This window comes from Lissotriton helveticus, chromosome 1_1 (assembly GCF_964261635.1).
Source record: "Lissotriton helveticus chromosome 1_1, aLisHel1.1, whole genome shotgun sequence".
Classification (NCBI taxonomy): Eukaryota; Metazoa; Chordata; class Amphibia; order Caudata; family Salamandridae; genus Lissotriton; species Lissotriton helveticus.
The window spans coordinates 1,645,089,116-1,645,112,248 of record NC_136057.1 but is presented as its reverse complement, the minus strand read 5'-3'; the positions used below and the strand labels follow the sequence as shown (position 1 = coordinate 1,645,112,248).

The following is a 23,133-nucleotide window of genomic DNA, read 5'->3' as shown; positions in this document are numbered from 1 at the left end:
ATGGAGTTACAAGATGGTCACTGGATGATGATTGGCTGTGGCAGGTGCACTCTGACCTGATTCTGCAGATGCCCATGGTTTTGGCTTCTTCTGGGATGGTTGATCCTTGGCCTCCACAATGGATCAGAAGAGAAGCACTGATTTTCTTGGTTGTTGCGATGGTTTTGTTGAGAAAACGTTTGGCTAACACAAAACTGGTGTTCAATGTTGATAAACAAATATTGGTTGCTTTGATGAATTCACAAAAACCCAAGATGAGTCCTTAGGTTGCTATGGGTTTTTCTGTTAAGCTGTTTAAAGGTCAATCTATTTAAGGAAAGATATGTACCAGGTGTAGATAATTTAACAGACACACAGTCTCGCTCAGAGAGGCAGAGGTTCATGGGTGAGCACCGAGAGCAGAGTCAGTGAAGAACAGAATGCAGTGGGATCTTTGGCAGCTGGGGGAGATAACAGTGCTTGTACTCACTGAAAAGTCAGTGGTAGTCGGGAACGCAGGTATGCAGGAGGATTCTGGAAGGAGAGCCTAGATAAGGGGGGTGCTTGTTGCAACCAAAATAGGCCAATTTCTTGTAACTGGTTATCAGATATTGTGAAGAAGTGGTCTTTGAATTGTTGTTCTCCTTCGGAAATGGCTTTGTTGGTTTGTCTATACCAAGGGGCCTTTTGTTTTACAAAATTGATGGGTTTGAGAGGTAAAGTTGTTTTGTTGAGGAATAACGTGCCAGCTTCATCTAAGGAGGCTTTGGTTATCACACAGTAAGACTGCCCAGTTTTGGAGGGGTGTGGCGGTAATTCTGCCACAAAGTTTACTTCGTTCATGATTGTCCAGTTTCAGTTGGTTTGATTTTTTTAAGCTTATTTGGTTTATCTTCACCTCAAGTTTTTGTCCATGGGGACGGTTCATATTTAACCTCCTTCCAAGTTCTAAAAGTATTACAACAGGTTTTGGATTAATTAAGTTTGTGTTCTGACTATGGGACACATTCCTTTAGGACTGGGGCTGCAACAGAAGCCAAATGAATGGGAATATCGGATGAGAGGCTAAAACATTTGGGCGGGTGGAGGTCTAGCAGTTATCAGCGTTACGTTCATTTGTCTAAGTTGATCATATTTGCATGGTCTTTAGGATTCTATTAACGGTTATTGTGTTTTGCATAGGCTGTATAGTCGTTCGTGCAGAACTACTTCTGTAGTACGGGTTTTGTGACTTTCCTTCATTCGGTGAGTGGCAAAAGAAGCAGAGACCAGGATATAGGCCAAACAACTAGGACTTGATGGAGCAAGGGTGGTAATTTATTTGGGGGGGGGGGACCCGATGTGTGAGCCTAATTGCGGCTGCCAGGAGGGCTCCTTCCGCACTTCAAGATCTGGATCTTGAAGTGAGGAAGGAGTCCTCCCGGGCCCTTATCAAGGAGGCCCATGCATGGTTTTTGAGTCATCACTTGAGCCGTGATTTCTCGGATACAATTCTATCATTGGTGTATCCTGTGCATCCCTCTCAATCTATATATTAGGGAAACATTTACCTCGGATCTCAGATAGTTCCCATCAAACTTTCATAACCTGACGAAGTTCAATCTGTTAAATGAAACGCGTTGGCTGAAACTCATGTGTTTGTATAAATCAAGTCTTTCATTATAAATTCCATCAAAGGAACCGACTAGTCTATCATTAACAAAGACCCGATTGGGAGTGCACTGCTCCAGGTGCTCACAGTGTCCCAATCTGCTTGCCAGTTTGCATCTTGCAACGGCAGGTGCAGGAGCTGTTTGTGCACACCACCTTCAACTACTACTGTCTACAGTTATAAAGGGAACGAAGCAGAGAGGTGCAGCTAGTGTGGTTCGCCTTTGGTTCTTTATCATTGTTGATCTTTCAAAGTAATGTCCAGCTCTACTGGTATCCCATGTGACCTTGGGGCCTTCCCTTTCTTACTAGATTTTATATTGATTCCAACTGTTATTTCCTGCGTTAAACTAGTCTGCTCTTCCTGGCACAATGTACTCACTTGTAGTCCTGCCCCCTTTTCCACTACCTCAATCGTGCACTGTCCAGGTTACTTCCTTTCTTGATATAGATACGTTTACAAAAAAACAATCATTAAATACTTGACCAATATCCTTAATGTGCTCTATAAAGTATCTGTCATATTATGCTTTATTTCCTTTATGTGGTTGCTGGTTAAATCAGCCTTTGTTTTCCACGCTAACAGTTTTCAACTCTTTTCACCATACTCAAAATGTCTGTTTCTACTGGCTTCCCACTTCTGTACATGCTGCTCTTCCATATATATTTTCAGGGCCTCCTACGAGACCTTCAATGCAGATTCTAACTGTTGTCTTTTCCCGAACTCCAAATTACCTTCCTCTAAGACACTGCAATTCTCCAGTCTTCTGCTCCATGCTAGCAAGATCAGTCCTCTTCATCTGAAAATAAGTACCACTTGCACCCTGACCTCTCAGGATTGCCTTGTAAGCACCCCACACTACATGAATAATCGCTGTGCCTATATTCATATCAAAGAAAGTCAGAGCTGCTTTGCAGCCTTTGAATCCAATCTTCCATGTGGAGCTCCCTCGGGTTCATAGTCCATTTACTTCCTTGTTTTGGGCTGATAATTTCAATTCCTATGCACTACTGCATGATCTGAAATACGTTTATGTTGATGCTCTACACTGTACATTTCCGACTTCTCTCCTATCCAACAAGATTAAATCTAATTCAAAGAAATGCTCATACTTTTTAGAATGAAAAGTAAACCCTCTTCTGTCACCTGACCTCATTCTACAAAAACCATAACCCCAGTTCTTTCATCGGAAAGAACAAAAAAGGACTAATTTTGAAGAGAGTAATTGAATGTGCCGCTGACCTATCCAAGGGGTTGCCAGAAAAACAGAGGGGTTACTATGGAAAAACAGAGGAGTACGGTCAATTGAGAGTCAGTCAGTCAAAACACTTTTATTCAATAAATTAATATCATAAAAAGACACAGGTACAATTATATTCATGTAGAGTAAACAACAACAATTTTATATTTAAATTTTTTTGAAAATGTTAAAAAAATCCATCAAGATGAGTGAACGCAAGATATCAGTTTCAATTTAACAATCCATAAATACCATAGATCTAAAATGAACATTGTTAGAACTGGGGGTCTCTAGTTGGCAGAGGTAGGTACCACTGTCCAAATAGGGACCCTTGCTTCTCGTCAGGGCAAGGAGGAAACCCTCTGAGATCACCCCTGCTCACCCTCTAGGTAGCTTGACACGAGCAGTCTAGGCTAACCAGAGGCAATGTGTAAAGTATTTGTACCAACAATCACAGTAACACAGTGAAAACACCACAAACTGACTCCACAACAGTTTAGAAAAATAAAGGTATTTAATCTAAATTACACAAGACCAAAACGACAAAAATCCAACATACACAGTTCAAGAATATGGTTTCAAAAGAGTTCTTAAGGTTCGCGATAAAATTCTTCAGGTTACGATAAAATAATCCACAGATGCGTGAAAAGTTCACAGTTGCGTCACGTTTACTCACAGTACCTTCTAGTTGCGACAAAGTTACAAAAGCAGAAGCTGGTGCGGTGGAAAACAAGCGATGCGTTGCTCCTGAGACCCTGGGGAGGCGTTTGCGACAGCCCAGCTGCAGCAGCGGGCGTGTTGCGACAAATCCGGTCTGTACGGGGAGGAAGGCCACTTGTATGGATTCCGGTGCGGAGGTTCTGTAGGAAGTTTGTTCTCGCAAAGGCACGATGAGACTATCTTTGGAGTTGCGATGATCTCCGGGGCGACGATGCGCGGACCAGCGGTGATCTTCTCTCTCGCAGCTCCTCGACGTGATGAGGTCCGCAAGCAAGCGATGAGCTCACCCAGCGACGACAGGCGCTGGGACGACACTCGCAGCGATGTTAGACTTTCACGCACCAGGCCGCAAATGAAGGATGCGACGGCACTGGCAGCGGCAACAGACGCTCCGACGATGTCAGCCTTCGTAGCGGCAGGAATTTCCTCGCACTGTCGGGGCTGCGCTCCGCAGCGAGCGATGCGATAACTTTTCAATTGCAAAAGTCTCTCAAGCTTAGTTTCAAGCTTCCCAGCACAGGTACAACTTCCAGAGGCCCCACAACTGGATCAAGCACTCTAGGAAGGACAGAACTCTCGCAGCAGAGTTCAGGGAGGCTGGGGGTGAAGTCCTTTTGTTCCTGGGACTTCAGAACAGGGAGCCAGCTCTTCTCAGGCCCTTGGAGATTCCTTCAAGACAGGGGACACAGCACAACAGCAAAGTCCTTTCCCTCTCCTTGGCAGCAAAGCAACAGGTCAGTCCAGCAGAGCAACAGCAGGACAGTCTTCCATCTTCAGATTCAGCTTTCTCCTTGGCAGAGGTTCCTTCTTGATTCCAGGATGATCAAATTTTCTGTTGTCAGGGGTCCTGTACTTATACCCCCTAAAAGTCTTTGTTCTCTTTGTGCAAGTGGGCCCTGAGCCCGGTCTGAACCAGTTCTGGGTGTTGCTTGAGCACTTTGTTTGCCTGGCTTCTCCTTTCCGAGTGAGGGGCAGGGTCGTCAGCCACCCAGCAGGAGGTGGAGCCAGCATTGTGGCAGGCAGGCACAACCCTATTCAGGCCCAGGTGCTAACTCCTACCACCACTCAGGTTACAAATGCAGTCATTCAGCCTAGGGCTGACTCAGCCAGCCTCCTGGGGAATCCCCAGCCCCTGTCACTCTCAAACCACAGTCAATACACAAACAGCCCAAGGCACACAGAAGGGTCAGACAAGAGAACAGCGACTTTCTAAAAGTGCGGTTCTCAAACACAGGATTCAAAAACAACCTTTCCTAAAAGATGTGTTATTAAATTCTGAGTTCAGGGATACTAGACTCTTATGTACTATCTTGTTCCTATGAGAAGAAATGCTGGTAACCACTGTAGCCAGCATCCCCCATGTTAATCTATGGAACAAGATAGCCTTTCAGTAGTGAAAAACGAAAATGGGTGCCATTCACTACCAGAGCATGTTACCTGCACCAGTACATGCTCTATCTTTCACATACACTGCACCCTGCCCAGGGGGGTACCTTGGGCCTTCCATAGGGGTGACTAATGTGCATAAAAAGGGAAGGGTTAGGCCTGATCAGTGGGGACACTGACCAGGAGGACATGGCAGTTCACAGACTGCATGCAGGCACTGCGGTGGCAGGCCTGAGACACCATTTTAGGGCTACTCATGTGGGTGGCACAATCAGTGCTGCAGGCCCACTAGTAGCATCTGTCATCACCAGCCCTGGCACACCCAGTGCACTTTACTAGGGACATCATGGTGATACAAATATGCCAATCATGTATATCCAATCAGAATAACAATTTACACAGAGAGCATATGCACTTTAGCACTGATCAGCAGTGGTAAAGTGCGCAGAGTCCTATTGCCAACAGCCACGGGTCAGGAAAAATAAGTGAGGAAGAAGCAAAAAGTTTGAGGATGACCCTGCAAAAAGGGCCAGTTCCAACAAACATCTGATTCAATCAAAGTCAGGCTGAAATAATTGAGGCACATATACTCTTATTCTTAATCTGCACACCAGCTACTAAGAAGCTAGCGACGTAAAATATAATGCGGGGACTGCTTAACAATTGTAAATACAGGAGGGCTGGCCTGACGGTCAATTGAGAAGTTTTTGCAGATTGATGGGGATTTCAGTTTTGAAACATGAGGCAATTGATCAAGAAGACCAGGCTTTGTTTCAACAGGATGGGGTACATTTGTCGTTATTTGGCAACTAGTATTTCTTGCTGGAGCTTAGGTTTAAGATTGTGCAGCTTTAGGGAAAGAGCTCAGGACTTAAGCTTGTATATTTTTTTCGAGAAGTTTGTGAGAGGACTGTGGGGTGGGGCAGGAAGCCACCAGGAGGTATTCCTAGCTGGCATGGCAATAGGACCATTGTTGCATGGACGGGATCAGAAGGGGCAGTGAACATAGTTCAGGGATATGATCAAGCAGCAAAGGGATGTATTGGGTGATGTAACAGGTGAGTATTTGATGATATCAGTGAGTGCAGGAGTTGTAGGACAGGTTTGAATGTGGAGGAGGGAATTGAGGTGGGCAATGTGATTTTAGAAGTGTTGGTTTAGAGGTTTACAATGTATATGTGAGATTATTAGGTCTCGCCTTTTCCCATTCCGCAGGAATGGAAAAGGAGAGAATTCTAGTGGTCAAAATACTCGTCAAACTATGTCTTTTTCTGTGCGGTTTTCTTCGAGTTCACGTGAATCACGTGACCAAACAAGCACGCGCATCGGCCTCCCTCCCAATTGCATTTTTTCACGGCCGCCACCACATCAAAGGGCTTCTCCCAGCGTGCGCTCTGCAGCTTCTCCTCCCCTAATTATTCATGGCTGGCCGGCCGTACTTTCAGTTTCCCGGCCGCTCTTGTTTATTGCATCTTCTCGCTCTCTTTTTGCTCCCCCTTCATTTTCTCTCTCCCTCTGTTTTTTTTTACCCTTTATTTACTCTCTCTATCACCTTATTTCTCTCTTTCATTCCCCTTCATTGACTGTTACCTTGATTATTTCTCCTCTTGCTCTCTCTTCTCTCTCACTCATTCTCCCACTTGAGCTTTATCCTCTACCTCTTCTTGCATTATTTTGTTTTATATTCTCCTCCACTGTCCTCCACTTTGGCCTGCGGGTTGTACAAATCGACACAGCAGACAAGGAGTTCTTCGAGCGGTATAATTATAGGGTTGTGTAGGCCTAACATTTAAACTAAAATGTGTGTGTTTTGCAAATCGACACAGCAGACAAGGAGTTCTTCGAGCGGTATAATTATAGGGTTGTGTAGGCCTAACATTTAAACTAAAATGTGTGTGTTTTGCAAATCGACACAGCAGACAAGGAGTTCTTCGAGCGGTATAATTATAGGGTTGTGTAGGCCTAACATTTAAACTAAAATGTGTGTGTTTTGCTTTAAACACAAATGTATTTATCAAGCTTTCCATACCTATTTATTGTCATATATTTTGTGTTACATGGGTGCAAGAGACTCCTGGTGTTCCTGCAGCAAGGTCGCATAACTATTATTTAAAGTTTGTTGTTTAAATATGCAGACAGAGCGGCTTGTTTGCACTTACATTAGAATGCTAAATTGAGAAGAGTTAGCAGGAAACAGACCAGAGGCGCCACTGTGGCACAATCCAGACAGAGCCATCCTCCTTGATTCCTGTATCCCCCCAGCTGAGGTTTTTTTTACAAGATTACTTCCAAACAAACACTTCCATCCCCCAGAAGCCGGTTATTTCTACTGGTAGATATTGTGTTAAAGTGTTGTTAAAGGGCTGTAATTTTATGAACAGTATGGGGAAAGGCGTTTACCCCCAAAAAACGAAAGGAATAAAAATAACAAATAAAGCATTCTTTTATGGAGCATTATTTCATCAATTGTGCACGGCTTTCATGTGTTTTGCTTTTACTCTGAATGTTTTCACTGGCCTTTTAATCTAGTGCTCTCTCGATTTAAAAAAAAAATAAAACGCATTTCCTCTGTGGTTTGCTTTTATCTATATTAGGTGTGTATTTCTAATTTGACACTTCTACACGCTTCTATTTTGCGTGTGCTTTACAGCGAATGTAAATCGCGAATCAGCTTTATTCACTCCTGCACAGCTTTTATTTTGCGTGTGCTTTAAAATATCATTAGCTATCTATTGTGACACGATTTATGTTGCATGGATGTATTTTAAAGTGACAGCATTCGTTATTCACTCGTGCAATGCTGTTTTCTGAAACAAGCAGCAGATACAGGACAAGGCGACATAAGCAGAGGCATTTAGCAATGTATTCATTTTTATTGCATCTTCTCTCTCTCTCGCTCTCTCTTTCTCACTTTATTCACTCTATCAACACTTCTCTATCTCTCTCTCCCCTTTAATATCTCTCCTCTCGCTCTATCTTCTCTCTCTACCCCTATCATATTCTCTCTGTCCTTCATTCTCTTTCCTCTCTCTCTCCCACCTTCATTCTTTCTCCCCACTTTCTCTTTTTTCTCTCCCCTTTATTCACTTTCTCTACCCTTCTTTCTATCTCTCTCCTTTCGCTCTCTCTTCGCTTTCACTCACTCTCCCACTCACTCTCCCATTTGAGATCCATCTGCCATGGTTTTTAATACATATACAACAAGGGGTGGTGATGGACAGAGTCTCTGAATTAAGCAGAATACTCTCACCCAGTCAAGAGATCAGGGCTAGATCCAACACCGTTTTTTAGCTCATTGCACCATCCCAGTTTCAGAACCTGGCTGTATGCAAGCTTGTTTCCTTCCCAGTGTAAGAATTGGCTTTTGTAGTCTGGTCTGCCCTGTTCCCATGATGCACTGGGCCAGGGACAGACTAATTTGCATACAGCCGGGTTCTGAAACTGGGATGGTGCAATGAGCTAAAAAACGGTGTTGGATCTAGCCCTGATCTCTTGACTGGGTGAGAGTATTCTGCTTAATTCAGAGACTCTGTCCCTCACCACCCCTTGTTGTAAATATTTTTGTCCACCCTAAGCGTGGAAGGGTATGCTCAGACATGAGTCCCTTGCTCATTGCACCATCAGGATTCAAGCAAGCCGGGCCGAAGACGGCTGTAATGCCAGAAACAGGTCCCCGGAAGCTTGTTTCCTTCCCAGTGTAAGAATTGGCTTTTGTAGTCTGGTCTGCCCTGTTCCCATGATACACTGGGCCAGGGACAGACTAATTTGCATACAGCCGGGTTCTGAAACTGGGATGGTGCAATGAGCTAAAAAACGGTGTTGGATCTAGCCCTGATCTCTTGACTGGGTGAGAGTATTCTGCTTAATTCAGAGACTCTGTCCCTCACCACCCCTTGTTGTAAATATGTTTTTTAATACAGCAGCATTAATTAATTAATACACCGGGCACGGCTGTATTAGAAAATAAGCAGGTGTGACAGGACAAGACAACATTGGCTATTTTTGATTTTATTCTCAGCCAAACCGACATTGCCTGTTACTTTTCGTTATTCTACTGTTATTTTTCATGCCCCCACTCTCTCAATAACTGACACTCTTATTTACAAACTCACTGACAGATTCACTTAGCGGATGCTCTTATGCATAATTTGCCAAAAACATACGAAATAATATTTTACAATGGGATAATTATTACAATATTAAAAGATATTTCATCCCAATAAATGTTTTGAATTAATACAAAAAATATTGTATAATTATCCAAAACAATATAATTAGCGCAAAAACAACAACTATTACATACCTAAAAACTTAGAAGATCCCAAAAGCGAGGCCTATTGGCTATGGAGCAATCAGAGCTCACGCTAGAAAGTGTATTTTCTCTGTGTGTAAAGCTTCGTTTTTTAAAGATTCAATCCCTCTGCAATTTGATTGATAAATTGTATTTTATTGCTTGCTGAAATCTCGTTTTTTTAAAAAATATTTCGTTTTTGCAATTTGACTGCTAAATTGTTTAATAGTGCTCTGTGACCCTTACCTGCTACCCTATCCCTGTTTCTGCCGCGGGAAGTCCCGTTTGTGCGGAGGGAGAACCGGGTTGCTGAAATCCACAAACACCCACACATCGCTGCCATCTTAGGTGTGGGGGAGTGCAGGGACGCGGTCTAGCGCTCACAAGCACCACCCTGACACGAGCCTACTTAGCCAAATGCTCTCCCGGCAGCGGACGAGCGCAGCGGGCGCGCCGAAGTTGCGCCAAAGTCAAGCCCGTCTGCGCCGGGCCAGCGTCATGCGCCGTGACCCCTGCCCGATCCTCGCCCCTTCGCTACTCAGCCAAAGAGCTATTTCTGCTTAATCGTCCTAGTTGTAAAAATCCGGTCAGAGCTAACTGTTCAGACTCCCTCACAGTCTCTACATGCCTGACCTGTGGCTATCGACCTACCATCTGCAATCATCTGAGTCTGGAAGCCTCTCCTGCTGTCAGGAGAAGGACTCTAAAATGCATTCTATTGAATATTAGATCCATGCCAAAACAAATGCGAAATTGAGGCGTTTATAACCGATCACGATGCAGATGTAATGTTCCTTACTGAGACCTGGTCATCTGAGGCCTCTGGTCCAGATTGGAACATAGCAGTTCCGGAGGGATATTTTGTAGAGTACCTCAACCGACCTAGAAGAACAGGCGGGGGCATTGGTATCATCTACAAGTCCCATCTAAAAATATTCTGCCTACCAGAGTTAAATATGGAGGCTGAAGCCTTGAACTTCAAAATGAAATGCAATAACCGTCTGATTTTCGTTGGCCTGCTGCTCTACAGACCCCCAGGGCCAAAAGCTCCCTTCATCACTGCTCTCCACACATATCTGGAATCCACCACGGACTCCGCCACTTTTACAATTCTAGGAGATTTTAATTTTCACCTCGAAGCTACTAATGTTTCTGATTCCGCAACTCTCATTGACAACCTGCTTAGTTTTGATATGATCCAACTAGTGCGTAAGCCCACCCACATTGCAGGACATACTCTTGACGGCATTTTCACCAACAACAATAATTTAAAATTTTCTTCCACTTTGCCTGTCCCATGGTCTGATCACAGGGCTGTCTTCTTTAATCTAAAATTTCATGACTCTGCAAGACACAGAAGACGCTTCCTGCCCCCGGAAAGCAAGCGTTCATGGAAACACTTAGACTCGAATCTGCTAGCAGAGGCTCTTGCCAACGACCCCCCAACATTTGAGCAATGTAGCATCGACACTGGAGCCTCCAGCTTTAACAGATGGATTGCTCAGGCTGCCGATGAGCTAGCTCCTCTGGAGTCCCGAGTGCCTAAGAAACGGTTGGCCACCGCCCAGTGGTATACAGCTGAGTTGAAATTAATCAAACTCAAATGCCGCAAAGCTGAGCGCATTTGGCGGTCCAACTACTGCGCTCTTAAAAAGGCCGAATACTCCAAAGCTCTGCAGGAGTACAAGGCAGCGATTTTTCAGGCCAAATCCACATTTTACACCACCAAAATCCAAGAAGCCCCCAACTCTGCCAGAGAGCTCTTTAAGACTGTTACCCTTCTGGCAAAAACCCCGCGAGACACTATATTTACACCGGACCAGAACTTTGTCGGGAATATTGCTGCTTTTTTCCAGAGCAAAGTACAGGCAGTTTATGACGGTCTCGGCACCGAAGCCACCAACTCCAATACCAGCCTTAACATCTCGGTCACTCCTACCCAGATCCCGGCAGTGGACACTGAGGAATCTTCACCTCCCACTTTCCCTGTCTTTTCTAGATTTCCTATGCTAAAGGAGTCGGAGGTCGGGGACCTTCTCCTACAGATGAAATCAGGATCTCCACTGGATCCATGCCCTCCGCACATTTTGCATTCTATTCCATTAGCTATAACTAGAGTATTGACCTCTTTATTAAACAAGGCTATATGCTCGAACTCCTTCCCCTCAATCTGGAAGAAGGCCTGTATCCGCCCGATTCTGAAAAAAGACTCACTCAATCCCTCCGAAACTAAAAACTATCGGCCCATCTCCTGTCTGCCTCTACCAGCTAAAATCCTCGAGAAAGCCATGAACTTAGAACTGATGACTTTCCTCACGAAGAATAATCTTCTTGACTCTACACAACATGGCTTTCGAGCATGCCATTCAACGGAGTCAGCCCTTATCATGGCAACAGAAGATATCAGGAAGACCATGGATGACGGTGGAAGAACGTCCCTCATATTACTTGATTTAACCGCGGCGTTCGACACCGTCAATCATTCGGTCCTACCAAGTCGTCTGGAAAATCTGGGCATCTCCGATGCCGCTCTAGCCCTCTTAGCATCATTTCTGACAGGCAGAATCCAACAAGTCCACTGGGATGGACTTAAATCAGAGGAATTCACTCTTCCCGGAGGAGTCCCACAAGGGTCGGCATTATCACCAACCTTGTTCAATTTATATGTCACCCCCTTGGCAAAACTGATAAAATCCCATGGCTTGAGATTAGTGTCTTATGCAGACGACACACAAATCATAGTGTCGGTCTCCGATTCCATTGAAGCAACCGCAGGCCGTTTCAGGAATTGCCTTCTCAGTGTAAAAAACTGGATGAGCCAAAACTTTCTCAAACTAAATACTGAGAAGACTGAAATCATAGAATTCGGTCGAAAGCCCTCGATATGGAGTCAGCTATGGTGGCCCCCGGAAGCCGGCTGCTGTCCTATCCCAGCCGAGAAGGTCAGAAACCTCGGATTCTTACTGGACAAAAACCTCTCCTGCACAGCGCAGGTGAACCAAGTCACTTCAGCTTGTTTTCATATGATGAAGGTACTTAGAAAGATCTTGCCTTTTATTCCACCCACCTTAAAAAAGACTGTCATTGCTGCCCTAGTAATCTCTCGGGTTGATTATTGCAACTCTCTCTATCTCGGTACGGGAGAGAAGCAATTGATCAAGCTGCAGGCTATCCACAACGCGGCCCCCAGGGTTCTCCTGAACCTGCCAAAGCGTCACCCCACTTCCCAGGCCATTCGAGAGCTGCACTGGCTGCCAATTAAGCGCAGAGTCCAGTTTAAAGCCCTCTGCTTGGCCCACAAAGCCGTACACGGAAAAGGATCAGACGATCTGGCCAAACTTCTCCCGCGCTATGTGCCCAACCGAACTCTAAGATCGGCTAATCAAGACCTGGTCTGCGTGCCTAGAATCCGGAAAGTGCGTTGGGGTGGAAAATCATTTTCTAATCAGGCCTCCAAACTTTGGAACTCATTGCCTGTCGAACTTCGCTCACAAGCCTCCAAACTGAGATTCAGAAAATCCCTGAAAACATGGCTGTTCTCCCTGCCCTGTCTCACATCACCTTTTATTCTACAGCGCCAAGACGCCGCGGCATTCGAGCGCTTAATAAAAACTTCAGTCAGTCAGTCAGTCATGCCAATGCTTGTTTTTAATTTTGTAAGGCACTTTGCCTAGGTTTTTGTGTAAGGATTTAGTTTCCAGACCTGTGCAGAAGGCGCGTGGCGTGCCCCAAAGGCATTCCAATGCCCTTATTGGTAGGTAGGGTAGAGGGTGGAGTGGGAGGGGATTTTAGGTGGGTTGGGTTGTGGATCAACCTCTTTCGCAGTAGCCACAATAGAGCAGTTTAGAGGGAGGGGGCAATACACGTTTAGAAGGGTGGGCTTAGGAAGCTTGCAATATATTAGTGAGGTCATTAATTGTTTTGTAATGCAGTTTTGCCTAGGAGTTTGGGTACGGATTCTGCTTCCAGACCCGTTCTATTAAAGCTGCTATTACCCTTAAGATTATATGCGTGCAGTCTCGCCCAAAGTGTTTTTGTAGAAAGAGGCAACAATGAATTAAAAAAAAATATTAATTCAAGCAAAAAAAATCCCTACCCAAGTCTACTTATATTACATATAAACATTAAACTAAATGGAAACATTCTTCTTCTGTGTTTACAAACGGAAATGTTGATTTTCTCACTAGGATATGAAAAGGTGCACTACCTTCTTTTATTATCTCTTTGTATATGTTATTGCAGGTGATTGCTCCAATGAAACTATAAAAAAATGTTTAGCTTCTTTGCTTTCCTTTGATTTTACATTGTTCTCAATTTACCTTCTTTTGTAAGCTATAGTGGAAGAGAAAAAGTGGTGGAAGTTGGGCTAGTTTTGTAATATTTAGCAGGGTGCTTTGCTCCATTTGTTAAATTTTTTTTTTCCTGTTTTGAATCACTCCTTTCACAAGATGACTCTTGGACTAGCACCTTGTGTTCCCACAGAAGTTTCAGTGCAGCTAAGAGGTCAGTTTGGTCTCGCGATCTTTTCGGATATAGCTTTTTACTCTACTACTCCCGTCTGTTCTTACGCTAATCACTGACACCGTGAACGTGGTTGTAAAATATGTAATTCTTATCCTGGGTAAATTAGCTAAAAAATGTTATCGGTTATGGATTGAACAGCACAAGCTGTCTGAATGTTCCCGCACAAAGGCAGTAGGAAACATTACTGATGTAGCACAAAGCGCAAGAATTTGCATAGTCAACAGATCTTTAACGTGCTAATTCATGCAAACAGGATTTCGTGATGGATGCCCGGCTTTCTATGTGTTTATACACATTAATCCCAGACGTACTGCCAGTAGCAACAAGGTGCATACATTATGACGCATACGTGCATATGGGCCATCATGCTTTTTAAAAACATTTTTGCCACTGCTGTCTAGCCTCGGCAACAACCATTTTTGTTTTTCGCCAATCCTAAATAGCACCCACAAAAAGCACTGCAAAGCCAATAGGTTGCAAAGACAATACATAACCGCTTTGCCAATGCTCCTATAAATGTCTGAGGAATTGCGGTTCCCCTATTACCATGACAAGAAAATCTGGATTTTATTAAAGACACAGAGGCTAACATTATGCATATTTCTTTTAATGTGTACTTGGAGTACACATTAAAAGAAATATGCATAATGTAGCCTCCGTAATTTACAACTTTCCCCAAATATCTAGGTTTGGAGTTAGATTAGTAAACTAGCCTTCTCAATGTTCTAGACTGGAAGTGCATCAACAGGGATTTAAATTAGGCCTGTACCATTCACAGTCAACAGCACTTACGCCGCACAGTACTTACTAATGTACACACTACATCTGTAGACAGTAATTGTGTGGGGTAAGAGGGCTGGTGTTGGCTAAATTGAACATCATGTGAGCCTGTAACTTTACTTCTCACTAAAACGCGAGAAACCTTTCGCAACAAAAAGAATGCATGGTTTTGTTACTGCCCGTTTGTACTTGCTACATTGAGGTTGCTAAAAATTACTCTGAAGTAATCTGTTGCCGGACTCTACTACTTGGACAGCAATTCTGGACCATGCTGTGTCAAGCACTCCCAAATCTCACTGTGCACTTGGATAACCAGCAGTTCTTTTTTGTTTTTTTTAAAGTTTCGTTTAAAGCGTCGCACCATCAAATGTAAACAGCTATGTGTATGGCTAGCTGTCTACCCTAGGCATAAGTCTTCTAATAACACATTTACACCACCCTAGCAGAGGTGGTTTTACTGACGTCAGTTATACATTCATTCATTCATTCCTGACTGAACAAATAGATAGGCAGCAAATAAACCGGGTGGCTCCTACTGTGGACAGGCCTACCAAGCCAATGGCTGCAGATCAGATAAACCCAAGATCAACACGTAGAAGAAACAAAGTACAGGGGGTCATAAAAGTACTGATAAAAGACCAAAGGTGATTTAACTTTGATGGGTAATTTATTTACCAGGCTACCAATAATCTGCCGAGAATTCCTATGCAGGGAGAAGCGCCCTGTGATTTGAGCAGAGCTTTCATATGAAATCAAACTTCGGTGTATTGCCATAAGCAGAAAAAAACCCAGCAATACTTAAAAAAAAACAAAACAAAAAAAACACCGTGTTAGGCATTTAATTTCTTGTCAAAATTAATAGTTGACCATGACACTGTATCAAACGCCCACTGAAAAGGAACTGCTTGCTATGTGTGTGCACAACATTAATTACCACATCCTGGTTTTGAGGTAAAAGCAAACCGTTTTTTTAAATCCAAACCACACATTACATCCATCTACGACAATCAAATGCATAAAACGAGGATTACTTTAGTGCAGTTAGTTATCAAAGGTGTTTTCCTCCTATGGACAAAAACCTTACAAAGCACAAAAAAGATTGTCTGGCTCCCTTTGGAACTGCCACATCCATCTCGCAGATTTATACAGTGGTCCTCAGCCGTTACATTAAAAAGAAACGGTCACAGTACGGGTCATCGGAGAAGCTCTCCTGACAAAGGGGATTTCAAAGGAGGTACACAGAATACGCGCCTGAGGCAAGAAGACATCAAGTACTGTGGAGTGGGGCGGCAAGGGTGAGAGGTAATGATCTGCCATGGCTGTGGAGAAACAATGTGGAGGTGCTACTAGTAACCAGTATGTAACCTACTGCAACTTCAACTTCAACTTTCAGGTGTGGACAGGGAAATGACGAAGATCAATCCACCGTGTGGAGGCTATGCCCTTCAATTCCTGTGATCTCCTTTGCCCTCTTAACCTTAACGTCCAACTTGTACCTGGTCCACATTACAACAATAGTATCTCTCTAGCCAGCCAATCCCTGGAACTATCTTAAGCACTGCTCTTGCCTAGCTGTCAGTATGGCCCATAATACTCTTCTAACCACATTCTCTGGCATGTTCTCACACTCACTGAATTCCATCTTTGATCCCAATATTATCCAAAGTACCACTCCAAGTTGAGCCCTGTAATGTCCATGGACCCCTTCATATGAAAACCCTTAGATCACAACCTTACAGCAGAGCGGTGGCACGGCAGTGAAAACCGCAGCGCCACCGCTCCACCGAAGGTCACAGCCTCCTGCCAGATTATTACTTTACACAGGTATGGCGGCGTAGCGGTTCCCCCTTGCCCTTTAAATCAGTGGCCTTCAAACTTTTTTTATTGCGCCCCCCCCCCGTGTAGAAAAACAATTCGCCGGGCACCCCCTCAAAATATTTCAAAATTATTTTATTTAACTGGCAATGTTTAAATATGTCTAGACTTATTTAAACATTGCAGCTAAGTTCTGTCACTGTTTTAGAAATGCAAACAAATACATGATTTCCAAACATACTATTCCGGTGAGGTAGGCCTTACTAATGTGCAAAGGATCCAGTGTGGTTATTCAAAACGGCAGTGTGGGTCTTGGAGAAAATTTGAAGTCCCTTCCCTTTTGACACCTTCTCCCAGCCAGGATTTAAATGACAAAGGATGCGAATGATGGCCCATTACAGACAAGCTTACTGCTGCTCATTTTTTTAGGCTGAAAACAAAGCATAATGTTTCTTTTGGCCAGAGCCTGGCGCCCCCCCTGAGATGACTCGAGGCCCCCCTAGGGGGGCCCGCCCCCCAGTTTGAAGACCTCTGCTTTAAATGGTGGCAGTGCCTTTTTAAAAGGGCACTGCAATGGGAGCGCCTCACAAGGTTCCTGCATGGCATGGACTTGTAAGTACATGCCATGCAGGAACCTATGTACATGCACACGGGGGTGGGGACATGTTATGCCCCCCAGTGTGCATCCATATATATACGTCAATAGTCACTGTAGGCTCCCATTTGCTTCCTCTCAGCCAGGCTTTTCATGGTGGTAACCACAATGAAAAGTCTGACTGACAGGAAACCTATATAACAGTGGCATTCCAGCCAAGCATATTGCTGCCTCTGCCCACCACTTTTATGCCATGGAACGGTGGTTCGCTGACGGAGAAGGCAGTCCCACTACGGTCTCACTGCCCGGGTAGTAATCGTGCGGTCGGACCGCCGGTGGCTGGATCTGCCACGGTCACGAAATTTAGTCTGGTGGTCTTCAGAGCGCCAGACTCGCAATCTGTCCCTTAGTGTTTAAGGTCCACTCAAGTGTTGGTCTCTGCAAAGCCCACCATCTAACTTCTTAGTAGATCTCACTAATGTTCATGTTTCTCCTCCATATGCTGGAGGGCTCTAATGTCTAGTCTTCCAGTTCTCAATCTCAGTAATGTCCTTTGTCATCTATAGTGGACACTTACAGGGTCCTCCTATGCCCTGGTTCATGTAAGGTCCATGGTTAGCAGTCTAATTACACTGCAGTAATGTCAATTTCCCTTCTCTAAGATAGGTCACTTTTAAATATCCATGGACATTGTGCTCTGGATCACAGTAATGCGGATGGTCACTTTATATGCTAGACTCCCATATCATCCATGGATGTCCTTTATTGTGGATCAAAATAATGCTCAGACTCTTAAACTGTCAGTAAAGTCTATCCTCTGTCCAAGTTCCACAGAATGTATATGATCCTCTTCTGCCTTAGGGTATTGTAGAGTCCACATCCATCAAGCTCTAGAGGTTTCTAGCAAAGCTATATTACTACCTTGATGCAGATCCCTGTAAGGTCCATGCTCATTCTTTGTCTAACTGCCCATAATGTTAAAGGTCTTCCACTACAATCATTCCTGAAATTATCATTGTGGTTCTCTACATCCTATATTGTCCAGGGTGCACTCCCTCCCATACTAAATCCCTGCAACACCTACCACCCCTGTTCACTCTAGATCCATTGACATCATCCCCAGGACCCATTACGGTTCATGGCAACCTCTAACTAGATCCCCATGCTCTCCATGGGACTCAGCTGGCCCAAATCCGTGCACTCATCATAGGCTTCCTCTATCCTAGATCCCAGTGAGGCTCATCCTCTATATTTGAAAGACTCAAAGGACAAGTTCTTTTCCGTCTAAGGCGCAAGAAACATCAATGGCCCTACTCTGTCCAGGATCTGTAATGCATACGATCCTCACCTGCTCGAGACTCAATTAAACTTAAATGCTTTTCGACTGATGATTTTCCTGAAATACATAGAGCTCTCCTTTACACAAAATCAAGCTCATATACATGGCCATCCAGGACTTTGATGCCAGTAAAGTCTATGGTCATACTGACCCCGTATCAATTTAGCACATCGATTCCTCCTAATAGTGCAAAAATAACACTGAATTAGGTTACAGTCATGCTTCCACGTCGGAGAGCCAAATTATTTATAGCTAGGGCAGGAAGCTGATGGGGGATCCAGGGGATCCAGTTTTCGACGTTTCGACCCTGTATATTTCATCGCTGACAACTGGATCCCCTATCAGCTTCCTGCCCTATCTATAAATAATTTGGCTCACCGACGTGGAAGCATGATTGCAACCTAATTCAGTGTTATTTTTGCACTATTCGGGTGCCTGGCGCAAACCTTAGTCAGTCTCAGAGTATTTATACAAAGATGTATTTGTGACGTGTACTGCAGTTACTTTATTGGTGCACTATTGTTTACCACATTTACCCTCACCTTGTCTCCCCCTTCCCTCCCTACCTTGGGCACTATGACAGGTTGATCCGTGTATTTAGGCTATGTATGCTAACTTTACATGTAATACTTTGTGATTAAATAACATATGTACTTCTGACTTTGGTTTACTATTTACTATTTCCATTCCTGTGAATTCATTACTATACTATTTGCGTTTATCCTGGGACCACCCTCTCTTTATACCTTTAGCTACCCGGGTCCCAGTGACTCTTCGGGTTACACCCATTTATTATAACCTACTTTGATGTGTGGCCGCCAATCCGACCACACCATAATGCTGCACTCCCCTTCTATCCTACATCTGTGAAATTTGTATTAAGATCCTGTGTATTGGTTCCCCATTAAATCTGTGTACCCATTTTGTATAAGGTCCCATTAGGTTCCTGGACTCATCTGGCCTAAATGCACGAATGTAATCAGCCTTGCTTCAACAGAGGTCTAGTAAAGTTACTCTTTTACCAACTTCACTGCAATGTTCATTCTAAAATGTTATTCCAGTTTATGTAATGCGTGTGCTTTGCTTCTGACATAGGACTGTGCCCAGCTCAGACTGAGGGAACTAATGCCTATGGTCTGCCTTTAACAGAGGTCATTGGGATGTCCATATTCCTTCACTGGCCTAAGTTACCATACTAACCTAGACCAGTAATCACAAAAGAATAAAACAAAATGTAAGATCACCACATGTCCTTGGCCCTTGAGGTCTTATTGGTCAGAACACTATCCAAAAGTTGCTACCAGAAGCGTTGCACACCCTTTATATGATTACCTGTCGAAAAGCCACATTTTACCAACTGACCTCGCCAACTATTGCCCATCAAATAATTTTACCGGCTCCTAAACTGATTTAATGTATTGTCCCTCTAGTCGCGGTCTTTCAACTGTGACTATGCCTTCAAATCCCACCCATCAAAAATAATTCTTCCCTAGCAATACTCTTTACTTTGTGGTCTGTAACAAAGATGGCAAGCCTTGGAGGGGTGGGTCATGCCTTATTTTTAGGATACATATTGTCAAGCAAGGTTAGGGATATCCTTCTAAAGTCGTTATACGTATATTTACTTCATACCCTTCCCGATAGTATGACACAGATGCAGCTCTCGTGGACCAATGTTAGCATCCCTTCTGTAGTCTATCTTCTATGGCAGCGGGTCAGGCACTTATGATCTCACTTGTCAGACACTGACCCTCCATGCATATTTCAGTCTGGTCTTTCTTATATAACACGTTTATGGCGTGCCCAGACTCATCATAAAATGTGTTCCATTTTAGTGACTCTCCTTGACAGTAGCCCTATAACATTTCTCTACAGAGTGACAGTAGCCCTATAACATTTCTTTACAGAGTGACAGTGACCCCCAAATGAGTACTTCTTTCGTTATCACCGCACATCCTGGCTTAGGAGTTGTTCAGGTGATGGCAATAGGGTTGCCACTTAGCGCCATGTCGACACAACACCATGTTTCCAGTCGTGGGCTTCTCTATTACAAGTCATTGTTTTGAGAGGGGTCTGCCCAGCTGGTTCTGTAAGCACCCTTCACTAGTACTCCTAAAACATAAAAGGTTTTCCAAAGGAAAGACAGACTTGGAAACATGTTGTAATGACGGCACAGAGCTACTCTATGTCCACTGTTCCCCATATACACTCACCATGTACACGACATTCAGAGCGCACAGGGCGTTTTTCGAGCACGTAAAGCCGCCGCACACCATCTTGCCGTTGCTGCCCCAAATCCAGACACCAAAACCAGAACCTCAGCCAAACACACCGTACCACAGAGCGTGTCTCTTTAAATCTAAACCAACTTCCGCTCCGGTAAAACCAAAGTCCGTCGGCTCCTGTGACATCATCTCCTCTTGGGCGTGGCCATGGAAAGGAAAAGGGGACTGCTTGGGCTATGCAGTATATTGAGGCACAGAATATCCGCAATAGTCAGCTCCATTTTAAATTGGCGCAATTCCTTCAAGAACGTTAACCATGAGATTCGCAATTTGTACCAACACATCTCAAATAATATTGTAGCTCAGAAATATTGTATTTTTAGTGTTAATATGGAATTACTACTATTAGAAAATACTTTCTACTATGAAAATATTTTAGGAAAAGCAAAAAGCATGCCGTTATTCGTGCCTCGGAAAGCAGCAATTTAGCATTAGCATTTCGTCCCTTTTCCCTCGATATGAAGAGGGTCCTGCTTCTACTCAAAGATGGCCGCTTATAATCTCTCAGCTCGTAGAAGGCGGACCTAAGAGAGTATTCGCGGCTGACATGTTTGAATGATAGCTTATGGTCTTCTATTTTATAATTTTAGCAATTTTGTTTAGCGCGGACATGGCCCAAAGGTATCAGAGCGCTTTACAACAGTAGCAGGATACATGGAGTTCCAGTTACAGTGATTAAACTCAGACTTTTACATCGGAAGATGCGTGCATAAGTTACCACAAGAGATAATTACAGCAGTCAGTCAGAGCTTGTACACAGTTAACGCATCTATTTAGATAGTGGGGGTCACATAACGAAGGTAATACTGATCCTGGTGAAGAGAGCACTTAAGTTTGTTCTAGCGAGATTAACAAAGGTGTCTCTGAAATAGGAGGAGCTTGAGGTCTTTTTAGATCTCAGCAGCGCGCATGTTCTGCTCGCTCTACAAGGCCTATTGTGATCGAGGAGATTTCAGAAGGAGACTTGAAGCCCCGCCCATCATTTTCATTGGGTTGCGTCAGCATTTATGCTAAACACTGGCTTCCCATTGAAAAGGATGCTTCTTGGTTACCGCCCTGTCTCCCTTTTGGGCGGACCATCCGGACTGGCTCGCCTGTTTGATGGCTGTTGTGACAGTATTTATTATCTATAGGGGGCGTGTAGTCACCCATCATGTTTCCGAAGTTAGTCTGTGCAGGTACCTCACTGCAATCAGGTCTGTTCTTCGGCCAATCAGAGACGGCAGTCTGCTGGTAATGGGCGTGGCACGCCGACACCTCCCAGAGCAAGGCTTCTCCCTTCTGTGCCTCCATTTCGCTCAAGCAACAAGCGAGGAAACCAAACGTTCTAACTGCTGTGCACACTGCGCAGAGAACCAGCTGTGAGTCCCGCCGCCCTCCGTCTCTTCCCCCCGACAGTCAGTGCAGCGACGCCCGAAGTCCCTAATTCACCATGGCCAATAGCGAGAAACTAGACAACCAGCGCCTCAAGAATTTTAATCAGTTTCTTTCCCTCCACCCACGTGACCGGCTGCGCGTCCTTATCCATTTCCGCCCGAGCACCTCACACATAGCCTGACTGATGCCAGCCAGTGCGATTTCATCCTGGCTGCCGATTATTTCCAGTAAGTGTACCCCCTTCTGGGTTCCACTATCCCGCTGATCCGACACTCAGCACTGCCCTTTAATAAACTGGCGCGTCCCACGGGTTCTCCCACCATAGAACTCATCCTGCCTCACTAACCCCCTTCATATTAAAGTTGTAAATTGCCTTTTCAGTGATATTTTTTTCCTCAGCCTGTGTTTGACGCCCTCATACAAGTATTAGCTATTTTTAATAAATCATAATATACAGGGCAAAGATTTCTACAAAATGCCACGAAACATTAAAGATTATGGTTCACAATAAAGTAACAACTAGATGTGATCATGAGAAATATGTTGTTTTAAAGGGATGCTCATTGAAATAAGTGAGTGAACTGCCGCCTTTAGAAAAGAAAATTATTCTAAAAGTTAAGTCTGCACTTTTGAGATTGAGAATTTCCGTGTAGGCTATTCTAAAGTCGATAATGGTAGCTGACTTAAAGAAAGGGATCAAAAATTGTTTAGTGTATAACAAATAAAAATCACAAAAAATAAGAAATGTAGCGTTGATTGGTTGCTCCGATAGCCACACGGGCAAGGCGTTTGCCCAAGATTGGTAATAAAGCCTATTGGGAAGCACAATAGATATTTTAAGGTGCCTGCCCTGAGGAGAAACAGCAGACCTCTCTCCCAGCGGCTAAGATTCAATAGGATGTATCTGGATGGCAAATGAGATGGAGCGCAGTTAATAGAATACTGAGAAAAACAATGTCACCGGGCACAGTGTATTCTATCTTAGTGCGACATGTTCATTCTAGACTAACAAGAATTACATATGCTCATGATGTCAATATGTACAACACAAAAATTATTTATATAAATGATTTATTACTTTTTCTTTTTACTTTGATATTCATATACCTTTTGTCAAACATGGAAAACTATTTTTTGTATAAATTAGTTCA

General features: G+C 43.9%; 1 protein-coding gene across 1 annotated transcript in view; it reads right to left on the bottom strand.

Moving 5' to 3' along the window:
• TSPAN31 (tetraspanin 31) overlaps positions 1–20,729 on the bottom strand; it is a 129,278-nt gene extending 108,549 nt beyond the window's left edge. Inside the window, exon 1 of the mRNA XM_078688745.1 lies at positions 20,534–20,729. Within this exon, the coding sequence (XP_078544871.1) occupies positions 20,534–20,596 (63 nt within the window). The 5' untranslated portion in view covers positions 20,597–20,729. The remainder of the gene's footprint in view (positions 1–20,533) is intronic.
• Positions 20,730–23,133: the final 2,404 nt, after the last annotated feature.